The sequence below is a fragment of the Ovis aries genome, chromosome 13, assembly GCF_016772045.2.
Source record: "Ovis aries strain OAR_USU_Benz2616 breed Rambouillet chromosome 13, ARS-UI_Ramb_v3.0, whole genome shotgun sequence".
Lineage (NCBI taxonomy): Eukaryota > Metazoa > Chordata > Mammalia > Artiodactyla > Bovidae > Ovis > Ovis aries.
The window spans coordinates 61,063,368-61,090,414 of NC_056066.1; the positions used below are offsets into that span (position 1 = coordinate 61,063,368).

General features: G+C 48.3%; 3 protein-coding genes and 1 long non-coding RNA gene across 6 annotated transcripts in view; 2 read left to right on the plus strand and 2 right to left on the minus strand.

The window, feature by feature from the left end:
• Positions 1–17: 17 nt before the first annotated feature.
• Positions 18–1,681, plus strand: LOC106991530 (uncharacterized). Its single transcript, XR_001435534.3, has 3 exons — positions 18–83; positions 226–568; positions 1,424–1,681. It is a non-coding gene; the product is annotated as an uncharacterized LOC106991530 (long non-coding RNA).
• Positions 1,682–3,204: 1,523 nt separating this feature from the next.
• On the minus strand, positions 3,205–11,996 carry DUSP15 (dual specificity phosphatase 15). Of its 2 annotated transcripts, XM_027977058.2 has the most exons (7): positions 11,775–11,996; positions 11,053–11,086; positions 9,365–9,447; positions 7,183–7,232; positions 6,123–6,197; positions 4,866–5,037; positions 3,205–3,851 (listed from the first exon to the last, which is right to left on the minus strand). In XM_027977058.2, exons 1-7 carry the CDS (start codon positions 11,793–11,795, stop codon positions 3,579–3,581), a joined length of 708 nt encoding a protein of 235 aa, XP_027832859.1. In that variant the 5' UTR covers positions 11,796–11,996; the 3' UTR covers positions 3,205–3,578. The 2 variants fall into 2 exon arrangements, with proteins under 2 accessions (XP_027832859.1, XP_060253000.1); XM_060397017.1 differs by lacking the exon at positions 11,053–11,086 and having other exon boundaries at positions 11,775–11,922.
• The window catches only part of TTLL9 (tubulin tyrosine ligase like 9), a 58,189-nt gene continuing 42,470 nt past the window's right edge, over positions 11,329–27,047 (plus strand). Inside the window, exons 1-2 of one of the 2 annotated variants that reach the window (XM_042229987.2) lie at positions 11,329–11,707; positions 23,849–23,892. In XM_042229987.2, coding sequence (XP_042085921.1) covers positions 11,513–11,707; positions 23,849–23,892 — 239 coding nt within the window. In that variant the 5' untranslated portion in view covers positions 11,329–11,512. Of the gene's footprint in view, positions 11,708–19,903; positions 19,984–23,848; positions 23,893–27,047 lie in introns of those variants that run through there. The other variant, XM_004014472.6, reaches the window with a different exon arrangement.
• Positions 18,880–19,312, minus strand: LOC101103002 (large ribosomal subunit protein eL33-like). Its single transcript, XM_042229991.2, has one exon. The coding sequence runs from the start codon at positions 19,295–19,297 to the stop codon at positions 18,920–18,922; it is 378 nt and encodes a 125-aa protein (XP_042085925.1). The 5' UTR covers positions 19,298–19,312; the 3' UTR covers positions 18,880–18,919.

The window sequence follows — 27,047 nt, forward strand, 5'->3', positions numbered from 1 at the left end:
CCTGTGTCGCCTGGCCTGAAGGGCATCAGTCCTCACACAGCGGGCAGCCTGAAGTACCCTGGGAGGCCAAGACCCACTGGAGGGTAAGGGTGGAGTAGCCCTGGGTTCTATCCGTCCCTAGAGCGGGACCGGGGGCGGGGGGGGGGGGGGGGGGTGGTGGTGGTGGTGGCGGGCACCCAGGGTGTCCCTTGCTCCATCCCTGCACCTGTTTTCCTTTCTTCCCAGCCTCCGGGAAACTTGGTCTCTTTCCAGGACCAGGACTGAAGAGGTGGGAAAAACATAGAACCTACCAAACTAACTCCTGGCAGAACTGGGAGGCAGAGACTGGTTTAAAATGCACACTTCCAGCCTCCAACCTAGACCTGCAGAATCAGATTTCCTGGGCAAGAAGTCAGGGAACATGAATTTTAAACAAGTCCCCCATGGGATTCTGATCCAGGTAATCCATGAGCCACCCTTGGAGAAATATTTCCTTAAATACTGGGAGTCCCCTTCTGACCACTCCCCGAGATGCTTGATCTGGCTTTCCTGCAGTGTCTCAATTGCTCACATCTCAACAGCATGTGAGGTGAGTAAAATTACTGATTTTGTCATTAGAAGACTGAGGTCACCCAGTTAGTGCCTGGGGGAGCCAGTATCTGAATCCGGGACTCTGCCCCCAGAGTCCAAGAGCCTAAACGGTGTCCCACACTGCCTCCCAACAGCTGCACCTAGAGTTTATAGATTCCTGGTGGGGACTGTGATACCCCCGCCCCCGACTCCCCCACCAGAAGTATATGCAATTTTTTCATCTCTACGTATTTTTTCTGGGTGGCACTAGTGGTAAAGAATTCACCTGCCAATGCAGGAGTCGTAAGAGACAAGGGTTCAATCCCTGGGTCGGGAAGATCCCCTGGAGGAGGGCACAGCAACCCACTCCAGTATTCTTGCTTGTAAAATCCCATGGACAGAGCAGCTTGGCAGGCTACAGCCCACAGGGTCGCAGAGTCAGACATGACTGAAGTGACTTAGCTCGCACGTATCTTTCATTAAACTGTCAAAGGGGGACTGTGATATGAAAAAGGTCAAGGAGCTCAGACTGCTCCATGCTGGCTGTGTACCTGGGTAAACTGAGGCTCTGACAGGGAGAAACCAGCCCTCCCTGCAGCCAGCACTGAGCAAGATGGGGGCCAGCACTGACCAGAGGCTGGGCACTGTCCCTCGTGTGTACCTACCAGGGAGCTTTCTTCATGCTCCCCACTCTCTCTCTTCATATGGCAGCTGCCACCCAGTTCTGACCCTTCTACAGTCACAGCCAGGATTCAAACTTGGAACTGCAGGGCTCCAAAGGAGCACAGAGAATTTCAGATGGTTAAATACAAGAGTAATACATGCATCTAAACAGGAGTCTTGATTGTGTCGGCAATCTCTTCATTTTTTTCAGTGCAGGGGGCAGAGTCACAGTAACGAGGAGGATGGGGTCCACAGCCTGACTGCCTGGATTCCAATCCCAGCAACGCCCACACCCCCCTGCCCAACTTGCTAGCTGACTATCTCCAGCACCAAGATAGTCAGTTTCTTCATCTATCAAATAGCAAAGCCTGCTTCATAGGGCCACTTGGAGATTCCATGAGATGCAGTTCCAGTATCCAGCACATTGCCTGACCCACAGAGAGTGCTCAATAAATGAGTGATAATATTATTGAGGTTGTTGAGCCAGAGTGTGGTGAAGGTAATGAAGAGGGAGGTGGGGAGCATCAGGAAGGACCTGGAATATCCCATCAAGGGGTTTTGGTGTCTCTAGAGATGACAGAGATAACTGTGTGTGCTCAGTTGTTTCAGTTGTGTCCGACTCTTTGTGACCCCAAGGACTGCAGCCCACCAGGTTCTTCCTAGCAAGAATTTGCTAGCAAGAATATTGGAGTGGGTTGTCATGCCGTCCTCCAGGGGATGTTCCCAACCCAGAGGTCCAACCTGTATCTCCACCTCTGAGCCACCAGGGAAGCCCAGAGGGCGATGGGGGCTTTTAAATAGGGAGCGACACCAACAGAAACGCAAAGATGTTTTAAACCCGGCGGGTGGTGGCACCACTAACCAGCCAGGAGGACCACAGGCTCCTGCACTCTGGTGAGTCCTACCACCCCGCTCTCCATACACCCTCCTACCTCAGACCTCTTCAGGTACTGTACCCTCTGCCTGAAACGCTTCCACCCACACAGCAAAGCAGCTCCCTCCCTCACTACCAAAAGTAGTTTTTCTTTGGTTTATCTGTTTATCCAGGGTCTTTCCCATCAGAATATCAGCAACATGAGTGCAGAAGCTTGCTCACTGCTGTGTCTTCAGTGCCCGGCTCATGGCCTGGCACACAGTAGGTACTCAATGAACTTTTGTTGCATGAATGCCAAGGAGGTTGGGCAGCAAGTGAAGGTTATTTCATCCATCTCCCACCCCAAATCCTGGAATCTGGGCCTCCCCCATCACCCCCAGGTCTTGGTGCATCATAAGAACCTCGGTACAGGTGATTATTTGATTACAGAAATTTCAGATCCCTCTTAAGTTTAATTTTAGTTTAGGAAACATAAGCTCAGGTGACCATTGTTCATCCTCAGTCAGTCTGCTGCTTTCTTGGGCTGCCCTGAGGCCCTCCCTTCTCAGTGCTCCCCTGGCCTTTAAACTCTAAGTGGGAAGGGTCATTCCCACCAGCCGGGGGTGGGTCCTCCTGGCCAGTAATCTTCAAGACCAGAAGGAGCTGGACACAGACTGTCCAGAGTCACATCCAGCTCCCCCTACTCTGGCTGTGTGTCCTTGGACAAGCTGCCTGACTTCTCTGAACTTGTTTCCTCCCCGAGGATTAAGTGAGCTCATTCAAGTAAAAAATCTGGCATGAGGGAGGTAACTACTTCTATACCTTTACTAGCTAGGATTTGTGGATAGGGAAAGGAAGGGAGATGGGGAGGAAAAGGTGGGGTTCAGGGAGGGCAGGGGCTCAGCCAGGGGGCAGGGGGTTCAAAGAGAAAGAGGAATTGGGGGCCTTTTCTGGAGACCAGGGCTCCAGGGAGAGATAGCTGTGAGGATAAAGAAAGTGGAATTCAGCCCAGCACACTGCAGGGCTGGGAAGCTGGCAGGCTCCTCAGGCCTAAGGGGATGCAAACTTCTCCCATTTCCTGCAGGCGTCAGGAACAGCGCCCCCACTTAGCTCAATGACTGAATGACTGGGAGACGAGATCAGACCGGCAGCTTCTGTGTCTCTTTAATATCCTCCAGGCCCATCCAACCCTCCCCTCCCCCACTCCCACTCCCGCCGCCTTCAATGCGGCGGGGCTGGGGGGAGGCGCGGGTGCACCCTCCCGCAGCCCAAGGACTAAGGCACCAGGTGGCTGCAGCAAGCCGGCCCAGACACAGAGCCACACACACAGATGGAGGACACACGGACTGCGGACGCAGACAAGCCAGGCGGGCAGAGGGGCAGGGGCAGGGATCAGGCCGCCGCGCGGCTCCCACGGGCGCTGGGCCCCTCCTGAAGGCCGTGAGAAGCCCAGACGATCCCAGAAGGGGGACCAGTCGGGAGGACGAGGGGCGCCACGGCGGGGACGGGATCCTCACTTGCTGCCTTTGCGGGACAGACACCGCGGGAGGCAGGAGAAAGTCTGCTTGACGCGCGCCAACAGCGGCAGCGGCCGGTGGGCCTCCCGAGGCGAGCGCGGCACCAGGCGCTGCAGGGTCCCCTCCGAGGCCGTGGAGTTGGGCGCCGGGGAAGCGGCCGCGCTCGCTGAGCCCTGCCGGCAACGCTTGCACAGCGGCAGCAGCGCGCGCACCTCCTCCTCGTCGCGGAAAGGGCTCTCGCCGAAGCGCTCCTCCAGCTGCCGGCGAAGCTGGGGCGGGAAGAGGGGCGGGGTCGGTGCCTGGCCCCGGGTCCCCTCTCCATCCTCAGAGCTTCCGCTCTTTTACTAGCGCCCCACACCTCGCTAGGCCCCTCCCCTTCCTGAACGTCCTCTTAGCTTCCCGTGGGGTCTCCATCCCCCTCAGTGAGCCTCCTCTCCCTCCGAGTCCCTCCCCTCTCCCTGAGTCCTTTCCTTCCCCTTTGACACTCCAACTTCCAGACCTACTGAAGTGACCCCTCCACCTGCACAGGGGGGACCACACTAAGCCCTCCCCAGCCTGCAAAACTCGCCTGTCTCTTTCCTAATACAGCCTTGCAGACAAGACTCGGAACCAGCCCGGCTTCCTACACTGGCTGCTTCTCTGTTTCTCATCTCTTATTCCGGGGAGGGGGGAGGGTTGGTTCAGTCCCTGACATCTCCACGTGCCATCTGCCCAGTGGGCACAGGAGAAGGAATTGCTTTGGCCTCCTTAAGGGCCCAGGGGTGGAGTAGGGACTGGACAGGTCTCTCCAAAGGAGCCAGCGGCTCAAATGCCTTCAGGTTCCAGGCAGGCAGAGTGGGCATTGCTGGCACCTGGCCAAATTGAAGGGTCCATAATCTGGCCCGCGGGTATACACATCCTAAGTTAAAAAGGAGAAGAAAACCTCTGGCTGTCCAAAATACACCTAGGCGCTAAGTTATCTCAAGAGCCGCAAGTTCAAGACCTCAGAAAAATCTTCTGCCAGGTCTGAAGCACAGGCAAAATTCTTTCCAAACAGTGCTCAGCTCAAGTAAGAAGTCTCGCACCCCTGCCCCAGCCCCTGCCCCTGTTGCTTAGTTGCTCAGTTGTGTCAACTCTTTGCAACGCCATGTGTGGCCCGCCAGGCTCCTCTGTCCATGGGGTTTCCCAGGCAAGAATACTGGAGTGGGTTGCCATATCCTCCTCCAGGGTCTATTCCCAGCCCAGGGATTGAATCTGCATCCCCTGCATTGGCGGATTCTTTACCACTGAGCCGCAGCCCCTACCTTCCGGGAACTGCCCCAGCCAAACTCCTCAAGCTGCTGCCTAAAGCCTGGGTTGGGGTTGGCAATGGGCCGGGTGGCCTTGATGGCTTCAAGCACGTCCCTCCAGCTTAGCCCCGTCACAGTCATCACATACGCCGTCACGATGGTGGTGCTTCGGGAGATGCCTGCAAAGCTGGGACACCATACCCCCAAGACTTCAGGTTAGGCCCAGTCTCCTCTGTGTCCCCAGGGACTGAATCCACATTCAGCTCTCCCACCTTTGCCTCCTGAGCTCCAACTACAAGGAACCTGCCAAAACCTGTCTCCTCACATCCAAGCCTTGGCCTTGCTGTACCCTCTCCCTGGCATTCACCCACAACAAAGGCCTGAGTGAAACATCACTTCACTCAATCATTCAACACTTATTTCCTGATCATCGGTGATTTTTCAGGTACTGGGGATATAGCTGGGAATAAAACAGACGTGGTCTCTGCCAGCCTGGGGCTTTATAAGATGGGAGAGACAGATACTAACCACGGAGACAATTTCAGGTGGTGATAACTGCTTGGAAGATGAGTCCAGGGGCTAGGAGATGGTGTAGGAAGAGGTATTCATCTAGTGGAAGGGATGTGGAGGATTAGGGAAGGGGTTCCCAAAGAAGTGACAACAAGCTGAATTCTGAAAGATGGGTAAGGATTGTTAAGAATATTCCGGCAGTGTACAAAGACCATGTGAGTGGGATCCAGATGGACTTGAAGAATGGAGATGACCAGTGAAGCTGAAGCAAGGAAAGGAGAGAGGGGGAGAGACAGGCTAGAGGAGGTGTCCCTAAGGCTCAGGCAAAGCTTCCCTGAAGCAAGCGTGGTGAGAAGTCATGGGATGAATGACATCTACAGGGCCAGGGGGTCCTGGGAAAACTCAAAGGTTCCATCTCCCAGCCCGGGGCTCCTCACTGCCCTATACTATAGCCTCTAAGGCTGGAGGGGAGGAGAAGGAGCCGGAACTACTAGAGGATGCTGAACTACCCGCATGACTTCACCTATTCCTCCAAATAGCCCATCAGGTCAACAGTCTGTCCCCCGTTTCACAGATGAGAAAATTGAGTCTCAGGGAGAAACAGCTATCTGGCCACAGCTGGGGAGAGCGTCATCCATCAGGCTGTCAGACGAATGGTGGACTGTCAGGCATGGTGACAGGCTGCACTCCCCCCAGGATGAGGGTGTTCAGGATGGAGGACACTCACTCACTTCCCCTCCCCCCACGCCTCCCCTAACTCACCAGTGTACAAGGCAGTTTCCCCCATTGAGGCGGCAACAGTGGATGAAGTTGATACACTCCTTGAAGTGCTTTTTGCTAGAGAAGAAAGCAAGAAGGTACTGAGTGCTGGGGTGGGGGGCACAGGTCTCCAAGAAACTGTCCCCACCCCCCCATTTCTGAGATGGCAAGAGACAGACAAAGAGCCCTGGGTCCTCAGGTCAGCTGGCATGTGAGGTGACTAGGGGGCGATGCTGCAATACAGGTGGAGCAGTGTGTGTGCAATAATGGTGGCATTTCAGGCGGTGAGAGAGGCCTTGGATGAAATCCCACCACAGAGGCAGGAGCACCTCCTCAACGGGTCCTGGGGGTCCTGTTTTTATGGAGGATTCATCTTGATCTTTCAAGGAAATGGGTGGGAGGAGTCCCACCCCTCTGGGGTCTATAATCAGAGCACCTGGGGACAGTAACAGTCAGCAGTGGGGTTGGGAGCAAGAGTCCCAACGGGCAAGAGTGTCTGTCTGTGTCCCCCGCAGGCTGGGGGCCCCTACTACTAATAACACAAACAATCTTTGCTTTTTGAGCCCCCGTTAGACAGCAGGCCCTGTCCTACAGCCTCAACCTGTACCATCTGATCCTTAAAAGTCTCCTTGATGATGACAGACCCCCACACCCCACACACCCATTGTTCTTCTCTCAGAGAGGGGAAGTGATCCGTCCAAGGTCACACAGCAAGTAAATGGCAAAGCCTGGCCTGAACCCAGATTCCTAACCCCGAGGCCAGGAACAGGCTGAGCCTGACCCTTTCAAACCCATGAGGGCACCTGAGCCTGAGGGACAGGGTGCTTTCTCCATTCATAGCTGAGGACATTGAGCTCTTCTGGGAGGTTAAGGCTTGGCCAGCGGCATAGGCAAGGACGTGGCTGAGAGTCAAAGCAGTCTGGGAGACCACCTGTGCTGGAGTCCCCAGGACAGTTCTGGGGCCTGAATTCTTCTCTGTCTTCTCTCAGGCCACCTCCCGCCCTCCCTCCTCCCACCACAGGAGGCAGCTGTCCTGCTTGTCAGCCCGTCCAGAGGAACTTACATGGGTACCTCAGGGGCGTCGGCCACTGAGATGCGAAGGTAGGTTATGTCCTGCAAGTACAAAACACACATGGGCAGTGGGCAGCCCTTGCCTGCACCCCCTGACCCCAGCCTGGGCCTCCCAAGCACCTCGCGACCCTAGGCCAGTTCCTGCCCCTCTCTGGGCCACGTTGTCTCTGCCCAGAGGATAGACACCTTCTCTGAGAGCCTCTCAGGTCTGACCATCTATGGTTCCAGAACCTTCTGAGAAGATAGTATCCTAACCCCATGGGTGGCTTGGGCATCTGCCAAAAATGGGCCCAGGGACCTTTTATTTAACAGTTGGGAAAGGGTCACTTAAAGTGACTCCCCTCCATGTGAAGATTACAAAATTACACAGTTAAGAAGGGCAAAGTAGATTTTATTATCTTGAAAAGAAACAAAAACTATGAAGATAAACTTTTAGTTCATACTGTAGGTATAAACTCTCTGCATGCTAAGTCGCTTTAGTCGTGTCCGACTCTTTGTGACCCCATAGACTGTAGCCCACCAGGCTCCTCTGTCCATGGGATTCTCCAGGCAAGAATCTTGGGGTGGTTTGCCATGCCTTCCTCCAGGGCATCTTCCCAATTCTGTACTAATTATTAAAATAATCAAGGTATGAAGTGTCAGTAATTTCTCCAACAAACGTGCTCTGATATCATACTCAACCTTCACACAAGATCTTAAAGATGAGTTCTGCCCACATTCCAAGAGGCATTTTTCTCAAGGACCTCTCTTTGTCCTTTAATATTCAAACGGCTCTTTTCAAGGGCCTGGCCCACCTCCAGCCAGTGACTAAGGGACCCCCTGGCCAGGTTCCTCATCTGTTAGTGGCTTGTGTGAAATTCCAGCCCTTCTCTAGAACTCATCTTCCCCAAGGTCACTAGAGCCTGCATCTTTTGCAAGGTTTGCAATTTCAGTTTGCAACACAACCGGCCTTGAACTTCCTGGGCATTATCAAACCCTGACTGGTAAATTCTGTGATGGATGGAGAGGGAGATGCTGGTGAGGAGAGGGGAGGGCTGTGGGAGCAAGGACTCATTTTGCCAGCTATCATTTCATTAGTAAATATAGTCATGCCTAGACAGCTTCCCCAGGCACTCTAGTGACTGCATTCCCCAAATACTCCAAAATAAGCCTTTCCTATAAAGCAAAAGCAGACTCCACTGACCTGGAAATTTCTTCTTCAAATGACTGAGAACCAAAGATTATCAGAGGTTGCTCTTAGAGACCATCAAATCTGACACAAGGGGAAACTAAGGCCCAGAGAGGGGGAGGACCCTGCCCAAGGTCACAGAGCAAATCTGTGACAGAAGCTGGTCTGGATCTCAGATCTCCAGGGCCCCTTTCCACCCAATGTTCCTTCCCTTCAGTGGGTGACCCAGACCCTAACAGATAAGAAGGTAGGGGCTCTGTTTATAGGTTGAGGATATGATTAACTTTGTTATTATATCAGCTAAAATTTATTGAGTACTTATTATGTGGCTCTCAACAACCCAGTGGGGTAGGAACTGTTGTAAAATCCCCCTTTTTCAGACAACTGAGGTCTGGAGAGGTGAAGTCCTGGGCCCAAGGTTCCATCCAGAGAGAATGTGGTAAAGATATGAATTCAGACCTCTGGGCTCTAGCACATGTGGCCTGGATTTCCGCCTTTCCGACTCTAGGTCATAACCCTCATTCCGTTTTTTCCAGGACTTGATAATACCAGCACCAACCCTCTCAGTGGAGGCCAGTGTGCAAAACATCTTCACCATCTCACAGCTCCCTGGGGACAGACAGGGCTGAGGGATCAGAGGCCCAGATGGGTAAAATCATAGCCCCAGGTCACAAGTGAGATGCAGAGCCCAGAATCATCTATTCAGTTGGACAGTGGGAAGCCCCTGTGAGGACTTAGCTCCTTAGCCAAGGAGCTAAGCTTCCTGGATGTGTGGCCTTTGGCAGGTTACTTTACCTCTCTGGTCCTCAGTTGCCAAAGAGGGAGCAAGTAGGGATGCTAATGGAAAACAGATCAGTTTTTAACCAAATGAGTTAGCATGGCTCAGGAAGGCCCATGTGCCAGAATAGGACCTGGCACGTAGTTGGTACTTGATAAACGGGTGCTGTGGGGGTGTAAAGCACCCCTCCCCCGCTATGCACAGCCCTAGGGTGGGGGTAAGGCATACCTGCAACAGAGGCTGGGGTGACTCGTGGATGGAGATGATGTGTGTGATCTTATTCCGGCCTAGCTGATCTGTGTCTTTGGCATCTGAAAGAAACAGGATGTCTGAGCCAACCTGGCAGGTGTGATTTGTATGTTCCCGATGGTCAAGTGAGGCAGGAGCTCACCACCCTGCTCTCCTCCTGGTCCCTCCCTCTCCACCTTTGCCCACCCTCCGCCAGTGCCCTGCTCCTTCGCCACCTCTTGCCCCCAGCGTGACAGGGGATACCCCTGTCATACCCTTAGGCTTCAGTCTTACCACTGGGGTACCCACAGGTAACAGCCCAGAACCTCCTCAGCCTTGGCCCCCCCGTTCTTCCCATCGCAAACACCCTTTCCTGGCATATTCTTGACCAGGCAATTCTACTTTTAGGAATCTTGACTACAGAAGAACGAAGTCACACGGAAAACTGTGTGGGAGAAGACCATGTTCTCTCCTTATGACCGTGAACACATCAGAAATAGTTAAAAATGGGAACAACCCCAAAAGGGACTGGATAAATAATGGTATATTCATACTTAAATACTCTGCAGCTACTAAAAGGATCTCTACGTGCTGATGTGCAAGGAAGTCCACAATATATTACTAAATGCAAAACACAGGCTACAAAATAGCGTGCAGAATAGACTTCCATTGTTTGTTTTAAATAGTGTATCTGTATCTATAAAGTTAAATGAAACACGACCCAGGGAGATGCCCACCCCCCCCACCCCCAGTTCTCAGTGACCATCACTAGGGGCTGGATTCCCAGTGTATGAAGATCTTTTATCATCAAAGTAAATAACACTCTATCTCCGCTCCATGCCCACTTCATCATCCACCACATGGACTGTTTACTATGTGCACCCTTAGCCGAGCATGGCACTGTGGGGTCAAGTTCATGACCCCTGCCCTCATGGGCCTACATACTTAAAGAGGATTCAGACCTTACTTACCAAATATTCAGAAGTTGATGTGGTGTGAACTGCTGAGGAAGCTCCCAGGGAGGAAGGGACTAGGGTTTAGGAGAGAGGGAGCCCCTAAGCCCAGGGAGGACAGGAGAGGGTGGAGAAAGCTCTGCCCCAGGCAGATGTCCCTCCCTCCCCAAAGCTTTCTCTGACTCCACTGATAGAAGTGACTTCTCCTGCCTCGGGTTTCACGAGCTCCAGACCAGCCTGTGTCTTAGCACAGATCTCGGACAGGCAGAGTGCCGTGGCCTTGGGACAGAGCAGGCAGTGCTCACCAGTGAAGTTTCTGAGGTAGAGTCCAGCCTTTAGAGACCTCTCCTCCGAGGAGGAGGTTGTGCAGGGAAGTGTTCCCAGCTTCCCAGCTAGAAGCAACACCTCCAAACAGACCTCAGCCCAGAACCTCAAGACAGAAAACATCCTTAGAGGTGGGGGTAGGCCTTGTGCTGAGGCAGACGCTGAGGCTCCCAGCAGGTGCAGACTTGCCCCGCGGCCAGGGTTCTGAGCCCTTTGCACTGGGGCTGCTCCTCCACCCTCATCCCCCTTAGACCTCATGAGTTCTTCCCGGCTCCTAGCCTGGCATCACTTCCCTGCCCCCAGCCCCATCCCTGAACACGTCCAGGGTGTGTGGGCCAGAGCATGAATGGTGGACACAGGCCTGGGACAGGGAGCATGCCAGGGCCTTGGGACAGAGTGGGCAGTGCTCACCAATGAAGTTTCCGAGGTAGAGTCCAGGAAGTACCTACAGGAGAGACAGGCAGGGGGTCAACCGGGTAGGGGTGCATGACAGCTCCCCTTAGACTCGTGAAGAGTGTCTGACCCTCAGGACTCAAGGAGCAGAGTCCTCTCTCTTGTGGGCCTGGACTCTCTGTGAGAGCGGTCTGGGGAGGGCAGCAGAGGCAGGCCAGCTTGGGTGGGGGGAGAGGAAGAAGGAGGGGGGCACAAAGACCTAGGGAAAGAGTGGGAGGAGCACAGGGGAGGGGCGAATGGAGAGGTGGACTTGGCTGGTAGCAGGTAGACGGTGGAGAATTCTGACAGGGCGGCGGTGGGAAGTAGGGACAGGTGCAGGGTCGGGCAGCGGCATGGGGGTGTGGGAGTCGGGGTCTGGAAGGATGGAGAAACAGCTCTAGAGAGTCCAGGGGGACAGAGACAAGGCCGACAGAGACACATGGAGATAGAGAAAAGGACTCAGGGAGAGATAGAGCCTGGGATTGACAGAGAGCCACAGCAAGAAATACAGAGTCACAGAGACACGGAGAGACAGAGAGAGAGATACAGCCCCAGAGAGACAGACATTGAAGTCTGCTCTCAGAGTCCCAGCGAGACGGAGAAACACACACGCACAGCCAGCCAGAGCCAGAAGGTCAGAGGCCGGCGCGCGGCCGGGGCTGGGGGCGGCCAGGGGCGGGCTGCGCCATCTCGGCCCCTACCTTGGTCATACCATTCCCCATGATCCTGGGCACGGGGTTCCGGGAGCACCCCCAGCTCGCCACCCGCTGAAGGCAACGGTAACAGCTGCCCTGACGGCCCGGGCCCGGCGCCTGCAGCCTGGCGGGGATCGGGGGGCCCGGCGTCCGCAGCTCGGCCCAGCTCTGCCCAGCCGCCGCCGCCGCCGCCGCCCGCCGCCCCCCCCGGCCAGGGAGGGAAATGCTGGAGCCGCCGCCGCCGCCACAGGCTCCTCCTACCCCTCGGTCACGTGGGCCGCCCCCCCACACCCGTGGGTCGCGGCGGGGGGCTGGACAAAGCCCCAGTGTGCCGGGCCCGGGGCCCGCGGGACAACGACAGCTTGTTGGGGCCGCGTGGGGCCTCCACCTCCGGAGGTGGGGGGTGGGGGCGCTCCCCCAACCCTGGCACCGTCAGGCTCGGGGAGGGGACGGCTGCGGATGGGGGCGGAGAGAGCCCCCCAGCCGCGGGGCCCAGAGACTCCGATCCCAGTTCCGGCTCGGCCCGGCCCTCCCTGTGGGGCCCTGGGGCAGAACGCCGGGCTTCTTTGGCCTCGTAGGTTTTCTGGTAGAAACGCGACGGGAGCTGGATTTGGATTGCTAGGGGTCCTCTGATCTTCAGATTCTGTGCGAGGCGAGAAAAGTTGGTAATTCCTTCCTTTTGTACACCCTCCTGCCCCGCCCCCATGCAGGCGTCCTACCCGCCGTCATCCTCCTCCCGGTCTCTGCAGCTGGTCTGTCCTCCCATCCTCCACTCCATCCATTCACTGGTCGTCTGTCCATTCATCCAGTCATCCTCTTCTCTTCCTCTCATACAGTTTGGCCTCTGAGGAGGGTACCATCTGGGTCAGCTTTCCTGGGACCAGGCATAACTCTACTTCGGAGCTCCCATAAATCAGAGGTACATGTGAGGAGAGGGAGATGAGTGAGCATTATGGTCACCTGGGTCCTTTGAGGTAAGGGAGACTGCAACAGGGTGTAGTTAGAGGCAGGAGTCTGGAAAGGTGGGTATGGAGACCAAGGTTCCAGGCCCTATTCATTCACCTATGACCTGTGCAGTGACCCTGGGCAAATCCCCCTGGGCTCCCAGCTACTGACTGTATGTCTCAGTGTGTTAGTACTAGGACCAAAGCTGGAGAACGTGAAATAATTGAGAGCACACACCTCCTAGGGGACTGAAATAGTAGCCGCTAAAGCAGCTCTGCTCCCCCAGCAGTCACCTGCCCCTCTCCATCTACAGCAGTAGGTGACTGCAGCAGGAAGGTGGGGGCCAAGTCCACAGAACCTGTTTGAAGTACAGTGACTGGAGGAAAATAAAAGTGTTTCCTTGGTATTTCTTTCTTCCTCAAATTTGCAGTGTACATAGTGAGTCCAGGGTTCTCATAAAAACTAAACTATCCAACAGATACTTAGTACCCTCTATATGGTAGTGACACGGAGGTAGGTAAGGTGGTGGTGGTTCCTACCTTTTTGGCTAATAGCCTAGACCCGCATTGCCCAGTATGAATACAATGCAAGCCACATGGGTTATCATAAATTCTCTAGTAGCCACATTAAAAATGTAGAAAGAAGCAGGTTGTTACTAATGGTTTTATTTGACCCAGGATAGCAAAAATATAATCATTTCAATGTGTAGTCAATAGTTAAACATTATTAATGATATGTTTTCCATTCTTTTAATTGTATTCAGTCTTCAAAATCCAGTGTGTATTTTACACTTGGAGCACATCTCAGTTCAGATTAGCCACATGTCAAGTGCTTAATGCCATATGTGGTTGGTAGCTCCATATTGGACATCAGGGCTAAGAAGGAAGGCAAACAAAATAAGCAAATAGACAAAACATTTGCAAACAATGGGAATTTGCTGTAGAAGAAACAAAATGGGGGACAGGAAGAACTCTAAACAGGTGACGTTTGAGATAAGACCTGACGTGTAAGAAGGACATGGGTGTTGAAAGAGTGGTTTCCAGCAGGAGGAACAGCACAAGCAAAGGCTCTTTGGTGGGAAAGCTTGGCCTTTGGGAAGAGTCAGGAGGACTGGAGGGGAGGAGGCCAGAGGGAGGTGGTAAGTATGAGGCTAAGGAGGACAGAGTGAAAGAACATGTGTGGCCATGATTGGGTGTTTATAGTTTCCTTCTCAGCATGATAGAAAGCCTGACAGTAACATTTGAACCTGAGAGCCCATGTCATCTGATTTACAGGGATCATCCTGGCCCCTAACTGGAGTGTAGATTAGAGAGGCAGAGAAGGGAGGTTTTCAGGAGAGATACAGTACCCTGGGAGAAGCGGGAGCTGAGAAGCTGGAAAGTGTTGAGGCAGTTAAAGCGCAATTTGGAAAAGAATTATCAGACACAGGGCATTTCAGAATGGAGTGAGTTTATTAAGAACAAACAGCAGAAATAAAGTGGGCACTGTGAGCTCAGTGGGGCGACCTGACAGACCAGGGAAAGTCGACAGTTTTCACGGGTTAATAGCCAATTCTTATAGTCTCAAGACAAAGAAAATTCTGCTGGATGGTTGGTGTTAGGTGATTGGTTGAAGTGCAATAGGGTGTTTACTGAGTGGGCATCTTTGCTTAATTGGGAGTCAGGAAGCTTGTTAGTGACTATCAGGGGGCTTTGGGCAAGGTTACAAAGGGGCTCAGTCAGCTTCCGAGGTGATCTTGGTTCTGGGCTCTGTTTCTGTGGCCTTGGAGCAAGACTCAATAGAAAGAAGGGGACAGATGCAGCACGTATTAGTATTTTGGCAGCTTAGCTAACTTGCACATAGACTAGATATGGGGAACAGGAAGGAATTCTAGGATGACCCCCAGTTTTCCTGCCTTGAAAATCACTATCTGTGCCTCAGAAGTAAAAGCATGGCTATTTATCCATTCAACAAATATTATTTATTGGGCCCTAGGTTACACATGAAGTATTGTGCCAAAGATGTATGATTTGAGTTTCCCAGAATGTCCCACCCCACAGATAGCTTAAAAAAATGCCTAAAAGAGGGCCTGAAGTCCAGTTCCTCTTCATGTCCCTGGCCTTAATAGCTGTGTGAACCTGGGCAGGTGACCAAATGCCCCAGGGTCTGTTTTCTTATTTAAATGGGATCAATTACCACATAGCCCTCTGTTCCTCTACTTGACTTTTTCAAAGCACATGTAGGAAAGAACTCTATCACATTAAAAAACCCTGGGAAAATGTAGTTATTAGAGTTAACACATTTAATATCTATGTACTGTTCAGCCTTTGAAAGTGTTAGTTGTTACAAAGCCTAATTTGCCTTAAATGAGTCACGAAGTGACAGTTTTCTAAAACCAATAATGTGAAAATGCTGAAATGCAGTTCTCACCTTGTCTTTCCTTGCTTAGAACCATTCAGTGGTTCACCAGGGTAGGCAAATTAATGGACAAAAGTGTCCATCCTCTAATTCCTGAAAATTGGGAATGTGTTATGTTATGAGGGAATTAAGGCCACAGATGGAACTGAACTTGCTATCAGCCGACTGTGAGATGGGGAGATTAGCCTGGATTGTTTGGGTGGGTCCAATGGAGCCACCTTGGATTCACGTAAGTGAATCCTTGTAAGTGAAAGAGGGAGGCAGGAGTATAAGAGCCAGAGGGGATGTGATGACAGTAGCAGAGGTCACAGTGGTGTGATTTCTGGCTTCAGGGGGCCATGAGCCAAGGAAGACAAAGAAAGAAAAAGCCTCTCTCCCAGAGCTTCCAGAAGGAGCTCAAGCCTGCCAACTCCTTCATTTTACCTTAGTGAGACCCATTTCAGACTTCTGACCTCAAGAACTATATGCTAATACATTTGTATTGTTTTAAGTCACTCAGTTTACGGTAATTACAGCAGCAGTAGGAACCTAATACACTCAATGTCCTTGGGGAAAAGTCCAACCTGCTTAGCAGGGCACACCAAGCCTTGTGGGATCAGGCTTCTGCCACTGTGACTTGGAGCAAATTTCTTAACTTCTACAGGCCTCAGATTTACTGTCTATAAAATGAGGAGGGAAAAAGCCCCTCTAGGTCTGTAGCAAGATTAAAACCAAGGACGTATTGGAAGTATCTACTAGAGAGACTGCACACAGCACATTATCACATTATCATCCTTGTTGTTATTATTATTATTATCATGGAACAAGTGTTAGGAGGCCTGGGTTCTACTGCCCTCTCTAGGGCTCTGTTTCCACATCTGTGAAAAAGGAAACAAACAAAAACATACAGGTTTGGCCGTCTCATCATTCCTCTCTTCGCTCTTTCCTGGTCACTGATCTGCATTCACTTCCTCAAACGTGTTTCACTGTCTTCTGGTTTTGTACATGCTGGTCCCTCTTCCTGGAATGCCCTTCCCGTTTCCTTTACCAGATGAACTCCCATTTCCTCCTGAAAGTCTCTACTGACTCCAGTTAGAGTTGGTTAGACCCCACCATTGTGCATTCCCAAAGTATCCTAAATGTCATCTCTCATAGTACTGATTTTCTGTTATTGCTATGGCTTGTTTTTCATTAAAAAAAAAAAAACTGAAAAACTAATTCAGATAAGAATATTTTGACATATTTGCTTCAGCTGGATTATTTTAAAAATTCCAAATAAACTTGACATAGTTGAAATTTCTTCTTCTCTTTCCTCATCTTTAATTCTTTCCCCACAGGCAATACTGTCATGAATTGGGTGTACATCTTTCCAGTCTGTGGTTTTAAATTTGTAATACCTATATACCTGTAGTATATAGAATATACTTTTGTATGTGTTTATATTTAACACAAATCATAGCCTTTGAAAATATTTATCCTCCTACAACTTTCTTTTATTGACCCAAAAATAGATTTGGAGGATATTTTTATGTTGATAGAGAGCTGGGTCATTAATTTTTATCACTATATAGTATCTTATTATTAAACTATATCACATTTTATTCATCCATCACCATACTAGTGGACATTTAAATCATTTCTAATATTTTCTGCTAATACAAAGAATGTTTTATATTATATGCAAAGAACATCTTTATACATACAATCCTTGCACAAGTGTAACAGCTTCTTTAGGGAAGGTTGTCACCTTGCACATTAGCTGCAAAATGAAAGGTAGTTCATAGGTCTTGCAGCTGTATTCAAAGAGCGTATGTTCAGTAGTTGAATTGATGGGTTGTGAGGTGTGCGCCCATTCAATTTATAAGATATTGCCAAGTTGCCTTCCAAAGTGTGAACGTACCAGCAGCATATAAAGATTCCTGTTTCCCAACATGCTCACAAACACTTGGCATTGATAAATGTTTTAATATTTTTCTGGTTGATGTAGTTAAAACCATACCTTATAATTATTTTATGTATATATCTCAATTACTTATTAGTGATTTCAGTTTCTTCTACTGAAAGTCCCCAGTTGTGTATTTTATCCACTTTTCTTTTGCAGGTTGTGGGAGAGAGTCTTTTTCTTAATAGTTTGCAAGAGTTCTTTGAATACTATCCCTTTGTTATACAGGTTGAAGATTTTTACTCCTAATCTGTAGCTTGTCTTTTAGTCTGGTTTATAATGTCTTATGTTATATGGCAGAGAAAGCAATACTCCAGTACTCCAGTACTCTTGCCTGAAAAAATCCCATGGTCGGAGGAGCCTGGTAGGCTGCAGTCCATGGGGTCGCTAAGAGACAGATATGACTGAGCGACTTCACTTTCACTTTTCACTTTCCTGCATTGGAGAAGGAAATGGCAGCCCACTCCAGTGTTCTTGCCTGGAGAGTCCCAGGGACGGGGGAGCCTGGTGGGCTCCCATCTATGGAGTTGCACAGAGTCAGACACGACTGAAGTGACTTCGCAGCAACAGCAGTGTTAAATGGCAGTTTAAATTTTGAGAAAGTCACAGATCAGTTTTTCCCTTATAAGTTGTGGTTTATTAAAAAAATCATACTCCACAGTTGATCTTTGAATAACATGAATTTGAACTGGGCATGTCCACTTATTTTTCAATAAAAGCATAATACAGTACTATACAATCAGAGATTGGTTGAATCCAAGGTTGTGGAACCGTCTGCAAGAAGGGCCAAGTGTCATGTTATAGGTGGTTTTTCAACTGCTTAGGGGTTGGTGCCCCTAACTCCTGCATCATTCAAGGGTCAGTTGTTGTCTGAAATACTTGCTTGCCATATTTATTCTTTAATCTACTTGAATCAGGCATCAATTTTTTACTCCTATGGAAAGCCAGTTTCTCAGTGCCATTTATTGAGTTCTCCACCATTTCCCTACAGATTTATGATTCTACCTCTATCGTACATCAGTACAGAAAAACCTGTGTCTGTTTCTAGGATCCCTATTGTATTCCATTAATATTTGCCTCTTTGCACCATATGTGACTTGATAAGCAGAGAAATATCTCCCTTCCCCAACACATAAACTTTGTTGTTTGGGTTTGAAAATTGCTCTCAAAAATTCTGATTAGATTTGGGAAAATATATGTCTTTATGATATTGAGTCTTCCCATCCATGAACATGGTATATCCCTCCACATATTCAGGCCTTCTTTAATGTCCTTCAATAACGTTTTGTAATTTTCTCTATGAGAATATTAACTCCACAGTCTTTATTAGTTTTGTTCACTGTTGTATCCTCAGAGTCAAGAATGAGCCAGGACATAACAGTAGATGTTTAATAAAAATTTGTTGTTTGATGAAATGTCTTTCATATATTTTGTTAGATATATTCCTACATATTTTTATTGCTATAAAATAACAACAACAAAAATTTTTAAATAGTTTCTAATCGGCGATATAGATATAGACGTCCCTGGTGGCTCAGATAGTAAAGTGTCTGTCTACAATGTGGGAGACCTGGGTTCAATCCACCCAGGAGGGAAATGGCAACCCACTCCAGTATTCTTGCCTAGAAAATCCCATGGATGGAGGAGCCTGGTGTCCATGGGGTCGCAAAGAGTTGGACACGACTGAGCGACTTCATTTTGTTTTCTATATAGATCCTGGGGCAGTGGGAAGTAAGGCAGGGAAGGACATGGAGCCAGTACAGGGCGCAGTGAGGAATAAATGGCCCGGTTATAGGCAGGGGAGAGACAAGATCAGGGTTGTGTTGTGGTTTTTTTTTTTGTTTTTTTTTTTTTTACAAATCCATACTTTTATTTATTTTCAAGAAGTTTAAATTCTCGAAGGGTACAGCATCACACGAATTCTGTGTCCAATGGCCTTAGCAGGAAGGTTCCTTCGGAATTTGTCCCGAACCATGCCATTGTTTCCATGAGCTCGAGTGATCTTTCCCCAGATTACTCTGGTTTTGTTAGGTTTTCCACCAGGAGTTACTGTGTTGTTCTTTGCTTTGTACACATAAGCACATCTCTTGCCTAAATAGAATTCAGTTTCATCTCGAGCATATACACCTTCAATTTTCAGGAGAGCAGTGTGTTCCCTTTGGTTCGGTAGACCCCGTTTATAGCCAGCAAAAATTGCCTTGGACCACAGCCTTCCAGACATGTTTGTCGTTTTAGAAGTCCGTTCCCAGCAGGCCGGAGCACCCATTCTCGGAGGTCAGGGAACCAGCACCATCAGTCCCTTATCTCCTCCATCCTGTCCTCCCTGTTGCCCACTTATTTGCCCCCAAACAGGGTTGTGTTTTAAAGAGCTCTTTGCCAACAGTGCAAAGAATGAACTGGAATAGACAGGGCAAAGTGGGCACTCCTAGAGCGTCAGGAGGCTACTGCAGACGTTGAGGTGAGTCCTGGCACTGAGTTGGTGCCTAAGAATTAGAGTGACTGAGAGAGATCAAGAGTGATCTGGCCACTGATTGGCCACGTGAGCAACTGACCAGGTGACTGTGAGCGACCGAGTAAGGAAACCTAGAACCACTGCATTGACCAAAAGCTGACAACTTTTCAAGATGCAGGTCTATTAGGTCAACCGAAGTGCAGCCGGAGGAGACACGAGGAGTGAGTGCCCTCGGTTGGCAGCCAGTCTCCGGCTAGGTTGCGGTGGCTTAGGGCTGAGGGAGAAAGTTTTAGGGATTAGAGGAGTCTGGGCCGCCTTGGCACGCAACGGCTTCTGAGCTGGGGTTTGTGAGTTGCGCGGAAAGGAATTTCCTAACCTCATCCAATCAGAACGGCAGAGCCCTCCCTCCGTCGCCTTGGCAACGGGACGCTAAGGCTGTAGCCAGACAAAGCGGCGGTTTGGATCGCGCCCTGGGGAATCCTATCATGTCACGACCGAAGGTAGGCATGCCCTTCGATCCAAATGGTTCATCGTCCCTAGAGAGGGAGAGAAATCGCAGAGGGGTTCAGAAGTTGAGGAGTCCTCGTGGAGGGATTCCCGTTAGGAAGGAAGAAAATGTCGCGTTCAGGGGAAAAACTACAAGTCCCGGCATCCTGCGCAACGCCGGCGTTTCAGCGCGAGTTTAAGAAACCTGGTTTGGCAGCCAGAAATTTATGAAACTCTAGAATTCTAAACTATAGTCAGCGGTTTTTATGACTCCGTGGAAAGCTCAGAATTACAGATTTTCTGATCTGGAAAAGCTCTTTAGAGATCTATTTACCCTGTCGGCCGCTTGCAACTTTCTCATCCATCCATCCCCCAAACGCTCATTAGTGTTTTTTCCGAGGCCAGCCCAATACTAGAGGGCAGGACAAGCCCCTGCCCTCTAGGTGTACACAGACCAACGCCCCCATTTCAAAAGTGGTAGAGATTTCTAATCTGGGAAAGATTATACCCAGGGAAAAGAATGAATTACTCTAGAATCCAGCTGTCCCACCCCGGCCTGCTTTTTACCCCGTGTTCCACCTCCGAAGAATGGCACTTCTATTTCTCTGTTTCGATCCCTGGGTTGGGAAGATGCCCTGGAGAAGGGAATGGCTACCCACGGACTGGAGAATTCCATGGACTGTAAGAGTTGGACATGACTGAGCGACTTTCACTGTCAGAGCAAAAAAATAAGTGATTATCTTGGGCCCACCCAAATAATCCAGGATAATGTCTCTATTTTCAAGTCAGTTGATTCCAAACCTTCAACCTTAATTTCCCTTTGCCATGCAATCCCGAGTGGCACAGTGGTAAAGAATCTCACCTGCCAATGCAGGAGACGTTGGTGATATGGGTTCCATCGTTGGGTCAGGAAGATTCCCTAAGCTCGGTAGACAGAGGAGCCTGGTTGGCTACAGTCCCTGCGGTCCCAAAGAATTGGTCATCACTGAACACACAGGCACCCAACATATTTACAGGTTCCGGGGATTAGGACATGGACACATTTTGAGGGAGCTTTATTCTGTTTACCATCAAATAATTGGAAAGTGAAAGTTTACAATGCATCACAAAATCAAATGTCTAAAAATACATGTAATTAAACATGTTCAAGACTTCTATACTGAAAACTAGAAAACAGTGGAAAGAAATTGAAAACTTAGATTAATAGAGATAGATCATATTCATGGAATAAGGCACTCAATCGTTTATGATGTCACTTCTTCCCAAAATGATCTGTACTTTTCGTTATAATCCCAATAAAAAATTCCAATATACTCTTTTGATAGAAGTTAGCAAGCAGATCCTAAAATTAATATTGAAGTCCAGAGGACCTCAACTTGTAAAGACAATCTTGAAAAAATTTGACTTACTCTACTTGATTTCAAGATTTACTAGAAAACTATGGTAATTAAGGCAGTGTGGTAGGGACATAAGAGTTGACAAATAAGTCAATAGAACAAAATAGAGTCTAGAGTTAGACCCACATATACATAGCCAGTTGAATTTTGACAAAAGAGGCAAGACAATTCAGTGAGAAATGGGAAATTTTTTTTCAAGCAAAGACTCTGGAGCAACTGTGTAAACATACATAAACATGTGAGGATATAAAAGATGTTATGAAAAAAGATTAGAACACTTGACTAGGGGAATTAGAGGGGCTTGATTGAAACAGGATAAAATTACCCTTGCTTTTGTGGGAGGCTTACTTCTGCAGGTTTTGTAAAACAGTAACCTCTAGCCCTTTCTACTGTCTTTTTGAGGGGTAGCATTGTGTAGTTGGAGAAGGCGATGGCACCTCACTCCAGTACTCCTGCCTGGAAAATCCCATGGAGGAGAAGCCTGGTAGGCTGCAGTCCATGGGGTCGCTAAGAGTCGGACACGACTGAGCGACTTCACTTTCACTTTTCACTTTCATGCTTTGGAGAAGAAAATGGCAACCCACTCCAGTGTTCTTGCCTGGAGAATCTCAGGGCCGGGGAAGCCTGATGGGCTGCCATCTATGGGGTCGCATAGAGTCGGACACGACTGAAGCGACTTAGCAGCAGCAGCAGCATTGTGTAGTATGGGCTTCCCTGATAGCTTAGCTGGTAAAGAATTCACCTTCAATGGAAGAGACCCAGTTCAATTCCTGGGTCAGGAAGATGCCCTGGAGAGGGGATAAGCTACCCACTCCAGTATTCTTGGGTTTCTCTGGTGGCTCATATGGTAAACAATCTGCCTGCAGTGCAGAAGACCTGGGTTCAATCCCTGAGTTGGAAAGATCCCCTGGAGGAGGGCATGCCAACTCACTCCAGTATTCTTTCCTGAAGAATCTCCATGGACAGAGGAGCCTGGTGGGCTACAGGCCATGGGGTCACAAAGAGTTGGACACGACTGAGCAACTAAGCACAGCACAGCATTGTGTGGTAGGCAGAATTCTAAGATGGCCCCCAAGATTCCCAGCTTGGGTGTACACACTTTGTATAATGCCCTCCCCTTGAGTGTTGATGGAGCCTGTGGCTTTGATGGGATAGTTATTACCATGTTATATGAGCCTCCATCATAGCCAACTTGGAGTGGGAGAAGGGTTGGGATCAGAGGGATATGCTTTTGTTGGCCTGGAAGAAAGTAAGCATCTGTGTTTTGAACTGCTTAAGGGGGACACTTCAAAAGGAACTGCAAGCAGCCTCTAGGAGCTGAGAGCAGTCCCAACCAATGACTAGCAAATAAACAGGGACCTCAGTTGTACAACCCCAAATAACAATTCTGCCAACAATCTGGATGATCTTGGAAGAGGACCCCAAGCCCTAGAGGAGAAACATAACCACAGCCATCACCTTGATGGTAGCCTTGCAAGACCTGAAAAGAAGATCCAGCTAAGATGTGCCCAGACTGACTCCTGGTCCAAGGAAGCTGTGGGACATAGATCTGCACTGCTTTAAGCTACTAGCTGCTACTGCTAAGTTGCTTCAGTCGTGTCCGACTCTGTGCGACCCCATGGACAGCAGCCTATCAGGCTCTTCTGTCCCTGGGATTCTCCAGGCAAGAATACTGGAGTGGGTTGCCATTTCCTTCTCCAATGCATGAAAGTGAAAAGTGAAAGTGAAGTCACTCAGTCGTGCCCGACCCTTAGCGACCCCATGGACTGCAGCCTACCAGGCTTCTCCGTCCATGGGATTTTCCAGGCAAGAGTACTGGAGTGGGTTGCCATTGCCTTCTCCGTTAAGCTACTATGTTTGTGGTAATTTGTTATACAGCAATAGAAGACTAATACAGATGGCACATCTGTCCAAGGTGCATAGGTCATCTTGCATAAAACCAATTTCTGATTCTCCTTTCACACCTGCCTTAGGGATCAGTCATACCAGGACTGAGGATCAAACTGTTTTGGACATAGTTGTAGGAGAATAATACCCCAAATACCCTTTGAGGATTTGGAAAGTCCATTTTGAGTCAAAGCAATTAACATTGCTCTGAGTCATTAACCCAGCTCCTCCTGAATCATGGGTCTAATCAAACATTCAATGTTATAGAAGGTCCAGATCCTACTGAGTTCAGCCCTCATACTGGGGATCATGGTTGGACATTTGAAACACTTAAAACTGGGTATTCACTATACGGTCATATCTGGAGTAAGCCTAGAGTGACGTGGACCCTTGGATCCTTGGGGGTTCATTCCAAGGACCAAGTTTCTGAGTACATGCTAACCAGTGAGAACTTTGGCAGGCTAAACCTTCTTGTCATAGCATCTGTGCAGTGCTGAGTCTGATAGTTTGAACATTTTAATATCTGCAGGAAGTTGAGCTGGAAAAACAGAATGCAAATGCATAAAATTATATCACTTTCATTTTCTCATTGCAGAATCAAAATTACAAGGGCCATGGATTGCCAAAAGGAAAAGAACGGTGAGTGGTCCCACCCAGTCCAATAAACCCAGAACTAATTGCTGCCTTCCTTCCTTCCTTCCTTCCCTTTGTCCGTCTCTCCCTTCCCCCTTCTTTACTTTGATAATGATAAGGATAATGATAATAAACAGTTAGCAAGCACTTGCCAGGCCCTGGGCGTGTTGCTTCACTTGCTTATCTCAATGAATCCTGACCACAATTCTTTGCAGTAGATACTACTGTTCTGTCCATTTTACAGAGGGGGAGACAAACTCAGAGAAGCTGTTACTTGGTCAAGACTGAAGGGTCTGTTAGTGACAGAGCTTGTTGGACTCCACAGACCATGTTGTATCTGCATCATTCAACAGCCATGTGAAGTGGACTTGATAACTCAAATGACAAATCCACTCTAAACTTCTGCACCACTCTGCAACAGTAACCTGGGTGCAGAACTCAGCACCTTTTTGGATTTCTTAAACAGAATCCACATGCACAAAGCAGAAGTGAGCAATGCAGACTTTACTGAAGATTTTTGTGGGGAGTTAAGGAGGTAGTTACATTGCACACACCATGGCAGTTCTTTTAGAATTTTCTTATTTCATTTAGATGTTTCTATTTTTTCTAAAGTCCTTCCTGACTACACCGTTACTGGGGAGGGCATGCATGGTCTCTGACCTTTCTCTCATGCAGCACCCACCTTCTTTGCTTTCTGTCTATATGTACTGACTCCTTTCCACCAATTTTAAACCTTTCACTCTTGCACACAGAGCGATTCCACTACGTTCCAGATCCTGGCCCCAAATTTACACGTCTGCTCCCACCTCAACAAAACAAAGAGCACTTCTGATAACAGAACCCATCCATCTGTTTTATTCAGTTCAGTCACTCAGTCGTGTCTGACTCTTTCTGACCCATGGGCTGCAGCATGCCAGGCTTCCCTGTCTATCACCAACTCCCATTGGTGATGTATGTTGCCATGGATTTCATGTATGTTATATTGTTTGATATTGTCCTGTAAGGCCCTGAGATCTCTTTTTCTAAATTTTTTCTTTCTCTAATTCAGATTGAATAATTTCTATTGTCCTGTCTTCAAATTTACTATCTTTCAATTGTTTTCTAGCTTTACTGAGATGTAATTGGCATATAGTATTGTGTAAATTTAAAGTGTATAATGTGATGATTTGATACACATATATATTGTAAAATGTTTACCACAATAAGGTTAGTCAACACATCCTTCACCTCACATAATTACCATTTTGTTGTTGTTGTTATGGTGAGAACACTTAAGATCCACTCTTAACAACTTTCAAGCATATCATACAGTATAGTTACCATGCTATACACTAGATCCTCAGAACTCATTTCTCTTATAACTGGAAATTTGTACCCTTTGACTAACATTACTGTCCTTTCTTCGATAATGTCCAATCGCCTATTAAATTTATCCTGTGAATTTTTAATTTCAGATATCTGTAATTTTCAGTTTTAGATTTTTCCATCTTGGTTCCTTTTTAGACTTTCAATATCTTTTCTGCAGTAACTCATATATTTACTTATTATATCCATCTTTTCATATAAATTCTTTAACATATTTATAGTATCTGTGTAAAGTCTTAATCTTATAACTCCAATAATTGGGTCATTTATGAGTTTATCTCAATTGGCTGTTTTTCCTCTTGATTATGCATTACATTTTTCTGCTTTATTGTTGCATGTCTTATATATTTTATATTCCATTCTGCACATTGTGTATAAAAAATAGTGAAGACCAAAAAAATTACGTACACCCACTTCCACACCCTCATATATTTGTGTACATGTGTTCGTGTGCAAGCATACATCCTTTTATTATACTTTGGTTTGTTGCACTTTACAGATACTATGTGTTGTTGTTTTTTTTTCACAAATTGAAGGTTTGTGGCAACCCTGCATTGTCCAAGTCTATTTGTGCCGTTTTCCAGCAGAATTTTCTGCCTGTCTGTGTCACACTTTTGTAATTTTCAACATTTCAAAGTTTTCATTATTATTATATTTATTATGAGAATCTATGATCAGTGATCTTTGATGTTACTACTACACCACACTGAAGACTCAAAGGACAGCATTTTTTTTTAATTAAGTATTTTTAAATTTTTAAATTTACATATTTATCCATTTTATTGTTTGTTGTGCTAGGTCTTTGTTGCTGCACATGGGCTTTCTCTAGTTGTGGCCAGTGGGGACCACTCTTCGTGGTGGTGCTCAGCCTTCTCTTGCTGCTGAGCACAGGCTCTAGGCACGTGGGCCTCAGTAGTTGTGAATCAAGGGCTTAGTTGCTCCAAGGCATGTGGCATCTTCTGAGACCAGGGGTTGAAATCGTGTACCCTGCACTGGTAGGCAGATTCTTAACCACTGGACCACCAGGGAAGTCCCAGCAATAAAATGTTTTTAAATTAAGTTATGTCCATTTTTAAAAAGACACAATGCTATTGCACACTTAGCAGACTACAGTGTAAACATAACTTGTTATATGCGCTGGGAGCATGGGTTGGATCAAAGCTTTAATACACTGACTTCATCTCGAGCCTGCCATTTTGAGCTTGTTAGTATCTGATATTGGAGAAGGCAATGGCACCCCACTCCAGTACTTTTGCCTGGAAAATCCCATGGATGGATGAGCCTGGTAGGCTGCAGTCCATGGGGTCGCGAAGAGTCGGACACGACTGAGCGACTTCACTTTGACTTTTCACTTTCATGCATTGGAAAAGGAAATGGCAACCCACTCCAGTATTCTTGCCTAGAGAATCCCAGGGACGGGGAAGCCTGGTGGGCTGCCATCTATGGGGTTGCACAGAGTCAGACACGACTGAAGCGACTTAGAAGCAGCAGCAGCAGTATCTGACCTGGGAGGAGATTGGACTGCAGTTGTTTGTTTGTTTGTTGGATTGATTGTTTTTGTTCACTTTGGGATTCAACTCTGGCAGGGCTGCTGGAATGCAAGCACCATGTGCAGAAGTCTGGGTTTTCTCTCAGCTTTACTGTTTTCTATAGTTAGTGCTCCTTTCTTAAGCAAATTTGCCAGAATCCAGTTTTATTTCATCTGGTTTTGGAAAGGACTCTTCCAGATTTTTATCCACCCTACGTGTTGTCTGTGCTGTGCTGTGCTTAGTCACTCAGGCTGACTCTACGCGACC

What these genes read in the sequence shown, in the direction of transcription:
- DUSP15 (XM_027977058.2), bottom strand. Translation starts at nt 11,795, where the DNA reads ATGGGGAATGGTATGACCAAG. An exon ending in CACCCCAGCCTCTGTTGCAG is followed by an intron (nt 7,233 to 9,364) that starts GTATGCCTTACC and finishes TTGTACTTGCAG; the next exon opens with GACATAACCTACCTTCGCAT. An exon ending in GCTGGGGCAGTTCCCGGAAG is followed by an intron (nt 3,852 to 4,865) that starts GTAGGGGCTGCG and finishes TTCCCGCCCCAG; the next exon opens with CTTCGCCGGCAGCTGGAGGA.
- LOC101103002 (XM_042229991.2), bottom strand. Translation starts at nt 19,297, where the DNA reads ATGGGTGCTCCGGCCTGCTGGGAACGGACTTCTAAAACGACAAACATG.